The sequence below is a fragment of the Odontesthes bonariensis genome, chromosome 22, assembly GCF_027942865.1.
Source record: "Odontesthes bonariensis isolate fOdoBon6 chromosome 22, fOdoBon6.hap1, whole genome shotgun sequence".
NCBI lineage: Eukaryota > Metazoa > Chordata > Actinopteri > Atheriniformes > Atherinopsidae > Odontesthes > Odontesthes bonariensis.
In genome coordinates, this window is record NC_134527.1 from 13,313,584 (window position 1) to 13,323,053 (window position 9,470).

Here is a 9,470-nt window from a genome sequence, read left to right on the forward strand (position 1 = left end):
CCAACTATTTCAGGAATTAAAAAAACAGCAATCCTAAGAGTAACTGCCACTTGTCATAACGAGTTGGCAATAAACATCTGATACAAGATGTTTAAAAGTGTCCTAGTTACAATACATCATAACCTTTGACTTGACCTTCTTTCATGTCTGTGGATTGTGCGGCAGCAGCAGTACATCGCATGTTGTTATCATTAATAAGCATGTTTAAGGGGGGTATTTTTAACTTCTAAAGATTGATTAACCCTCATTAAACTTAATGTAATACAAGTATGACTCAATTAACTATGTTTTCTTATGTAAATCGCTATATTATTGCATTGTTACTTACTGTAATTGGAGAATAAACGTAGTAACACTGTGGAGCAGATCACCCTGATAAATACTGCTGACTTCGAAGGTAAGAATTTACCATAACTTAAAATGATAAAATATCTGAAGCAAAACCTTTTGATATATTATTGGCAACAAATATTATTCTATGAATCTTATGACCACAATTATAAAAGAGGTAGTGATTCTTGATCATGTTCACAAATGGATTCTTCTTTGTATGATAGAACCTGCACTTTAACCTTTAACCTGCAGTTATGGATGGCACAATGAACTGTGTTCACAGACAATGATTTCTGACATGACTTTGAAATAGCTCTTCAATTTGTAAATCCAGTTTTTTTGTTTTCTTTTGTTTTTGCAGATTGCTGAACTATATTTTACTTCTGAGACACTCTAAGGCGTCGTTTTCATACCCTGTCATGCTACTGAATTGTTGCCAATTGACCCAATTCATTCCATCATGTTCCTCCAGCTGTTCCAATTTAGTACTTCTAACTTTTCCTGCTTTTTGTCTACCCTGTCCAACCTTTTTTTGAGACTTGTTGCTTCCATCAAATTCAAGATGAGCCAATATTTTTAATCAAATCAGAAAATGTTTCACTTTTACCATTTGATATGCTTTCTATGTTCTGTGAACAAAAAAATTATTTTGACTCTTAAAAAAAATCATTACATTAGTCTTTGTTTACATTTTACTCAGCATCCTTTACTTCTTTGTAATGGGGGAGTTCAATCAAGTTTAGACAATTTCCAAGTCAGGAGAATGTTCCGCAAACGCAACGTGAACTCAATCGCGCGCTCTACAGTGCACGCGAAAAGGAGGATCCTGAAATTATTAGCATCCAAGTGGGTGGGACGTGGGTACAACTGTAGGTATAAGCCACAGGGTGCTGTGACACTGCCTTTTCGCTGGGTTTCAGGCTGAGTAAATAATCTTCGGTACAGGTAAGATGTGGTTCATTCCGCCTTTTGTCGTGTTTTAGTGTTTTTGTGTTTAACCTTGTCAGAGTGGACCTCCGACACGCTGCAGGTTTTCTGTCTGCAGGGTGTGTCAGCTAACTTTACGCAAACTTAACAGTCAAGAGACCCGCTTCCTTAAGTACTTTCGATACGACTTTTTCTTTATTTTCAAGGCATCTTTGATCTTTTGGAAATTGGTTCTCGGATTTGCGCTGTTTCGGTACATATGTTGCAATAAGCTTTTCGGGGCTTTTTTTCCGGATATGTTTTCTTTTCCCTTTAGCCTCCTACTCACAATTCCCTTTTAGTAACATTGCCCCATTTTTGTAGTGAACTTGCTGACGTTATCCAATCATGTGATATTGAAGAATGAAAGCTGTAAGCGTGAGTTCAAATCATGGTCATTAATGTTTAAATTACAAGAGATCAGAGAGTCAGTTTCAGGATCACCACTAAAGTTTGTTTTTCAAATGATACTTACCATGTACACATTTGAATAAGTTTGAATGTACAGTGTCGCAAGCTATTTGCCTCACAAACAACCAGCAGTTTGCGTGGATGAGAATTTCATTTGTGTTTCAGTCGCACGGTACAATATGTCTTGTAGTCAAAACTATAATGAATTGTATCTAGGAATCACATACTCTGTATTTACATTACAAACCATTCAGGTAATGAAACCAAGAGGCAATGTCCTGAAGTCTGACCATAGTGTGTAATACGTAAATGGCTCCATTGTAAAATGTGAGCTTTTTATTTATTTTTGAGTCTTCCTATCTTTTAAATGGCTCACTTGTAGCTTTACATGATGTATTTTGTTGGATGGGTTTTGAGTGGGTCGTCTGATCCCTGCAGACGGGGAAACGGGTACGAGCTGAACCTCATTAGGCTTCTTCTCAGTGGGGTAATTACAGGTGTGTCCAAACAAACACAAGCTTAACAAGATTTCCCCCTGGAACATAAGAGAGCCAAAGAACAAATGAGTGTGATGGAAACCCTCTTTGAGATAATGAAGTAGATAAAATATTGATTAAAGGTTTATGAGGGCTACATTCAAAACCTGAATCAGTTTACTGCCTGTGTTCATCCTTTTCTTTTTATTATATTGTAAACTAATCCGCGCGGTGCAGACGTCTAAGCATTACTTCCGTGTTCTTTTCAGTTCTCCAGACCCCCACTTTGGTACTCCACTCTCCTCCAACAATGGCAGCAGTAAGTTAATCCCGCAGCAGCTGTTCCACCTGTATATTGAAAACATATTGATATACTTAGCTTAGCTTTACATGTATTTGCATGATTGGTAGAGGTTCACTCCACTGGAAACTGGGCACAAGTTAGATTTAATCACAGCGAAAAGGGGAAGTTGTGATATTCTTTTGAATCGGTGGGTCTTAGATTTAGTGTATGCTTGATGTTAAAAAAAAAAAAAACACTTTTAATGATATTAAGCTGCAGTTCAGTTGAACCGTCAGTTGTTTAACCAGCTGGGGAAAAACGCATTGGTTTGCTCGTTTGTGTGCATCCTAAACGGATTGCATTGAATGTCTCAGAAAGCAATTGCACATTTTAAACTTTGAAAGTAGAAATGCCTGCGTGTGATGCAGTAAAAGAGGAGTTAGCCTACTACACTCTGCATAAATTATATTATTTAGGTTTTAAGAGGGGATTTATCAGATTTTTCTTTCCTTTATTATTAAAAATGTCCAGTAAACCATTAACAACTTTGTAGAGGTACATCTATTTACTTTTTTTATTAAATATATGAATAAACATGACATTTTTATGATCGACCTTAGTTTGCTTTAAAACTACTTTTTCCATGAATGACTTTAGTACATACTGTTTTAGCTGATAAAACAGGGAGCCGGTGTCTGTGTGCTTTGTGTGCTTACTTTATATCTGTTTGATAGTTGAGTGGTCGTAATCATGTAATTTATGAACAGATTGGCAACCGTGGAACAGTGACCGAGGCGTCTGGTTTTGATGCCGACGCAGATACCCAGAAGCTGAGGGAAGCCATGAAGGGAGCCGGTGAGTGACCCAGCCACACAGTCATTCGCAAAGCATCATTATCTAAAGTCAAACTGGCTTTTTTCTATTATGGTCAGGCCTCCATTTGGTGGGGACAAAAAATAACACAGGAAAGTTTGAAAATGCAATTTCATGTTGTCATGTTGCCACGGCAGCTTTAAGTTTCCATTTTCACAGTCTGCTCATTTCTGGGACCTTGTACTTTTCCTTCCTCTCTGCTCCTGATATAAAGACACAGATTAGTCTTGATGCTGCTGGTCACGCAGGTGTGACCATAGCAAACGTATCTCATGATGGGTCACGCTGCTCTGACACGATGCTGGCAGGTATCGCTCAGAGCTACTTCCTGACAAGCTTTCAGACACACAGGAGAGGGATTTGTCTCTCCGTCTGTAAACTTATGGAGAGGAATGTTGATGCTGTTAGAGTTTGCTGGGCTAATAATCTTCTCCTGACTCCAGTTTGCACCACAGATGGTTTCTGTGGCAACAGCAACAAACAAGCTGTGTGTTAGGATGATCAGCGCCGTTGCCTGTTTCCGTATCTCACGCCTTAATGCTGACCTCTTGCTCTTAAAGAAGAGTTGTAAGAGCACAAATGTACAAATGTAAACTATTTTTTTAATTTTTTTTATTAATTTTATAACAACATTCCTTTCAGGAACGAATGAGGCGGCTATTGTCGACGTTCTAGCGCACCGTACTATCGCGCAGAGGCAGCGCATCAAAGAGGCCTACAAACAAGCTGTTGGGAAGGTGAGAGGTTTGACTGAGCAGAGCTCGAAGGCAGCGAACACAGTCTGCTTGTAAAGGTTTTTTTTGTAAGTAAACTTGAAAGAAGGGGAGGAGGTGGAGAAATAATGGCCAGATTAACTGAAAATTCAGACGATGTGTCCTCTCTGGGTTGCTTATTCCACTGTGTGCTCTCGTCAGATCACCTTAGGTGTGGCCCTTACACTGTGCAGATAAAGTCCAAGTTAACCATTGATCGTAAAGCAGAAATAACTTTGAAATTACCACTGACAAAAAAAACAGACCAAGACAGATAGGGCCTTGTAATCTGTTGGAAAGAGGAAGGTTCTCTTTAGCAAACACACTGAAGTCCGCAGAGGTGTGTTTCCCACATTCTGTTTGTTTGTTTTGTGATTTAAAGGGATCAATATATTAACTGAAAGGGAATTTACTGTGTTGACCTAATGAGATAATAATCTCACCGCGTAGCGACCGTTAAGAGATCAATAAAATGATCTGAGAGGGCACTGAGGGAGAAAAAGCAAAGGTTGGGAGTGGAATCTATGCAGGCAGAAAGAGTGAGTCATGTTGCACGTGGTAACACCCACATGTGGTAACACAGGCGAGTTGTGCAGAACAGCTTCTCTGTTCCACAAAACTCTTTCCAGAAACCACACCCTCTAGCGGGGAAACGCGTGCTGCTGGAGTCTGGTCTCCTGAAACCACTGTAATAGAATTTGATGTCAAAGAAAATCGGCTATAGTAACAGATGATGGCCTCAATACATTTATTAGGGAACTGGGAACGATTGTCCTCCTTCTTTCATATCTGCAGGACCTGGCGGACGATCTGTCCTCAGAACTGAGTAGCAACTTCAGGAGTGTCGTCTTGGGTCTGCTGATGCTGCCGCCTGTGTACGATGCCTCTGAGCTGAGAAATGCAATGAAGGTCAGAGATCCCTTTTCCCTTTGTTTGTCTTTACAAGATATGTCAGAGTATGTTCTAATAATTATTACATTGTTCTTACTGCTCTCAAATATCCCGAAAAGACCAAAGCCAATGTAGAACAGCCAAATCCATGTGTAATTAATGCCTTGGTTCTATAAAGAACCATTGAGTTAATAATAAATTTGGGTTTATATCAGGTCAGTCCTGCATACACCTTAAACAAACATCTGAAAATAGTCCCCAACAGATGTGCAGTTGAGTTTACTTTGACTGACATTTGAATAATTGATTTGGTGCTGTGTTCTTTATTTATTTTTGACATGTCCTCAGTGTGCTTGGGGAATTTAGAAAGAACCGACAGTAAAACTCACGCATTGTTGACTTTGATGAGATTCATTGACAATAACAAAAAGGTAGACCGGCCCCGGGCTTCCAGTTTGAGCTACTTTGTCCTTCATTCAACATATGGCGTGCTGATTTGTCACAGGGGGCTGGAACAGAAGAGGCTTGCCTCATCGATATTTTGGCCTCAAGGACCAACGATGAAATACAAGCCATCAATGCAGTCTACAAGAGAGGTAACTGCGTCGCTTCCTTGAATAGCCTGTCTGACAGGCTCCTGTATATCTCCCTACCTGTAGCTGCCTATGGCCTGTGTATGACACACGATATTTTGCAGCAGTGACTCGGCCTCATTATTTGAAAGCGGTGGATTTCGTAAATTATTTACAAAAGGTGTCGCAGCTCTCTGTGTGGCAGTTTATTGTGTGCTGATTTCTTCCTTTGTGATTTGAAAGGCAATATTTGTGTTTTTTCCAAATGGGTTTTTAAAAGATTTACACCACAAACGGTTAAACTGCTACAGTTCAGTGTTTTGTGTCATCATATATGTGTTTGTGCTGATTAAACAGCATTTTGAGGAACCAGAAATGCTGGATGTGCTATAAGTTTAGTGTCTTTGAGCGTATATAAGCAGAGACAAATGTAGCATACAGTAGTTGGCTTTGTATGTCAATTATCTGCTCAGTACTGTCCAATAATCGTAACTGTGAAAAACTAATAAGAATGTGCTTGAACTAAACAAAGTAATGTATTCATTTTTTTTTTCACACTTTTGACAGAATATGAGAAGAGCCTGGAAGATGCTGTGTGCGGGGACACATCTGGAATGTTTCAGAGGGTTTTGGTCTCTTTACTCACGGTGAGCAAACATCAACCCACAAATTCTGCCCGCTTTGGTGTCTGTAGTCATTTATCGGACTGTTAGCACGGACAGTAGAAGACTAAGCTATTTTCAGACACGAGATGCTGTATATTAAAAATGATGATGCCATCTGTCTGTATAATCATTCAGACATACTGTAGATCACATTTAAATGTATTCATCTTGGTTTCATTTAAACATGCTCCCAACAGTGATGGATGGGACCACGATGCTCGTGATGTGTGCCACTTATGCGACCCTGAACCATACGACATTGCTTCTCTACATGTGTTAACTTATTGAATGAACACTATTACAAGGAGCTTCTTTCTCATGAGGGTTATATTGCAGTTAAAGTGATGATGGTAGTTTCCATCTGTCACACGTTTGGAAATGTTTCCTTTAGGGAAGTGGAAGAATTAGGATCATGGAAACGCCAGTTATTGTTTTGTTTTTTTTCTTCAGCTTCTCCTTAATGTGGTCACGTGTTTTGTTCCTTTTGCGCTGCAGGCCGGACGAGATCAAGGCAACACGGTGGACGAGGCCCAGGCTACGAAAGATGCCAAGGTAAAGCTTCTCAACTCGAGACGAAATGGTGTGTCAAACCTCCAAGTATCACATACTGTTTGAATGACGTGTGTGTTTTTAAATGCCTGTAATTGTAGGACATCTACGAGGCTGGCGAGGCTCGATGGGGCACAGATGAGGTCAAATTCCTCACTGTGCTGTGTGTGAGGAACCGAAACCATCTGCTGAGAGGTACTGTTGTTGAAATGAGAAGACTTGTGTTCTGGGATTTTACTGACCCCTTATGGCTATTTTCTGAGCAAACACTCCCCATCTATATTGAGGCACATAAACCGTGAGTTTGTGACACAGTTCACAATAATCAGCTTGCCTGTTTATATTGCATTCCCCCATTAATCCTACTCTTTGTCCTTCCAGTGTTTGAGGAGTATCAGAAGATTTCAGGGAGAAGCATTGAAGATAGCATTAAAAGGGAGATGTCTGGCTGCCTGGAAGACGTCTTTCTGGCTATAGGTCTGTCTCCTCAGTGACATGTTCCTTTGATTTGGTTTCCAATGGCATTTATTGTCAGTTCAACCGTGCACTTAATAAACAAGTTCACGTTGATAGAGACATCAGATTGTTTTTCATAAAAGTTGACTCGGTGTGTAAAATGTAAGTTAAAAACAGAATGTGTATCGAATGAAAAGACTACACAGACAACATTTCAAATGTTTTCTTATGTGCTTGAGATAGGACTTCAGGTGCTGAATAGATGAGAGCCCCCTCTGTTGTGTTATTTGAGTCATGAATGTTTTCAGTGGGTTACAGATCGGAACCGCAGTCGGGTCAGTTTTAACACCTGGGCTTTAGTACCCGTAAAATGTGGTCGAACATTGACTTAGTAATGAGTATGTCGCCTATGTTTCCCTATTTTTCTTTTTTTCTTAGCGTCGACATGCTTATTGACCTACTTCTGAGATGATCATTATGAAACATGTTACTGGCATCAGAATAAGAATTAGAATATAATACAGCACAATTTGTCAGTCTCAACGTTAGATATGTTTCTACTGTTTAAAAAAAGGAAATTACTCGTTTTTTCTTTTGTGGTTTGAAATAAAATAAAATGACGTGTTTGTTTTTCTGCTCTGCAGTGAAGTGCATGAGGGACAAATCAGCATTTTTTGCAGAGCGATTATACAAATCAATGAAGGTAAACAGGTCACAAAGTAAAATTGTGATTTATGAATAGATCAGTATTATGTCATTTATGTATGTTTTGCATGTTTAATTGTCATCGTATAAAGTAAAAACTATCGATTCCACTTGTGTTTTTCTCTGCATAAACATATATCATCAACTACTGTTCTACACTGTTTCTGCTCTCATTTCTAATTGGTTAATTACTTATGAAAACTGATTTATTTCCCTCCCATCAGGGGCTGGGCACCACTGATAGTGTCCTCATCAGAATAATGGTCTCCAGGGCTGAGATTGACATGTTGGACATTAAGGCACAGTTTCTGAAGATGTATGGGAAGACTCTACACTCCTTCATCAAGGTGAGGGGCGGGGAGAAGCTGTTGTCAGCAAAAGCTCTGCAATACATCAACTGTAATCTAATAATGATAATTGCAGTTCTAGTTTTATGTGATGTTGGAATGTTGGAGTGTGATGGGACTCTAGGCAATTTATTGCTGTCCCATCCGTATGAGTAATATCAGCTTTACTTTTTTTTTTTTTTTTAAATCTTTGATCTGAGTAAAGACACCACATTAGTTGTTATCAGTTTGCTTTTATTAGCTATTTTCCATGTCCTTCCCATTCTTGGACCTTTGAAGTCTCACAGATCGTTCTCTTGCTGCTCAGGGAGACACATCCGGTGACTACCGCAAAATCCTGCTGGAGCTGTGTGGTGGCGAGTAGGGGAGATATCAGAGCAACGCCCAGACCTGTCTTTGTTCTACGAACCACATCATGATTTTCATATTTCTTCTTCTATGCCTTTCTCTTCTCCCTAATTAACACAGTGCCTTGTTTTACAGTTTGTAATACCAATTAAACCAAAGACCAGTGACCTTTTACACGTCTGCCTTTTTGTCATTGATCTTATGTTAAGGGTTAGTTAGTGGTATTGGAGATCCCCAGACGCCTCACACATCAAAAAAGGTAAAAAGATGAATGTTAACGACCTCCAGCTTTCTCCCTTTTTACATCTTTGTCACTGCTCAGTCGGTGAAGTCCATTTGTCTAATTGGTCCGGTTCCTCATGTGTTGAGTCAGCCCGTTATCATTTGACTCAATCACATTAGCAGGTTGCTAGCTTGATTTGGTTGGCAGTAAAGTGCGCTCTCATCAAGTTAACGAGAATGTGACCCAGCTCATAGAAAGCTCGTAGAGAGCCTTAACTGCAGAGGTTATCCTCAAGGTGACCACTAGGTGGAGCCAAAACAATTCTCCAGAAAGTTTTTCAGTGGCAGCTGTGTGTTCATTAGAGCAGGAGAATCTGGGTGTATCTTTTTTTACAGACCTGTTGTAAATGGTATAGTTGTTCTGCTTCTCATTGAGCTGCAGGACATGACTCATCTGCAACTTTCTCTCTCTGTAAAGCTCTCGTAATGTAGAATTTACAGCATTTCTAGCCTTCGGGCAACGTGCCTCGATGTCCTTTTCCATTGACTCACTTTGCATTTATTAGAACTATAATGCAACTGAACTGCAGAATCAAATATGTCACATTTTGACAGAAAAAT

At 39.6% G+C, this 9,470-nt stretch overlaps 1 protein-coding gene across 1 annotated transcript; it reads left to right on the plus strand.

The window, feature by feature from the left end:
• The first annotated feature begins 1,170 nt into the window (after positions 1-1,170).
• anxa4 (annexin A4) lies at positions 1,171-8,801 on the plus strand. The gene is made up of 13 exons (XM_075456449.1): positions 1,171-1,278; positions 2,456-2,505; positions 3,237-3,324; positions 3,985-4,079; positions 4,890-5,003; positions 5,491-5,581; positions 6,125-6,204; positions 6,718-6,774; positions 6,873-6,966; positions 7,153-7,248; positions 7,872-7,930; positions 8,157-8,279; positions 8,587-8,801. The coding sequence occupies exons 2-13, from the start codon at positions 2,497-2,499 to the stop codon at positions 8,641-8,643; spliced, it is 963 nt and encodes a 320-aa protein (XP_075312564.1). The 5' UTR covers positions 1,171-1,278; positions 2,456-2,496; the 3' UTR covers positions 8,644-8,801.
• Positions 8,802-9,470: the final 669 nt, after the last annotated feature.

Coding starts and splice junctions, on each gene's coding strand:
- anxa4 (XM_075456449.1), top strand. Junction 5,582..6,124: donor CAATGCAGTCTACAAGAGAG/GTAACTGCGTCG, acceptor CACTTTTGACAG/AATATGAGAAGAGCCTGGAA. Junction 6,205..6,717: donor TTTTGGTCTCTTTACTCACG/GTGAGCAAACAT, acceptor TTTGCGCTGCAG/GCCGGACGAGATCAAGGCAA.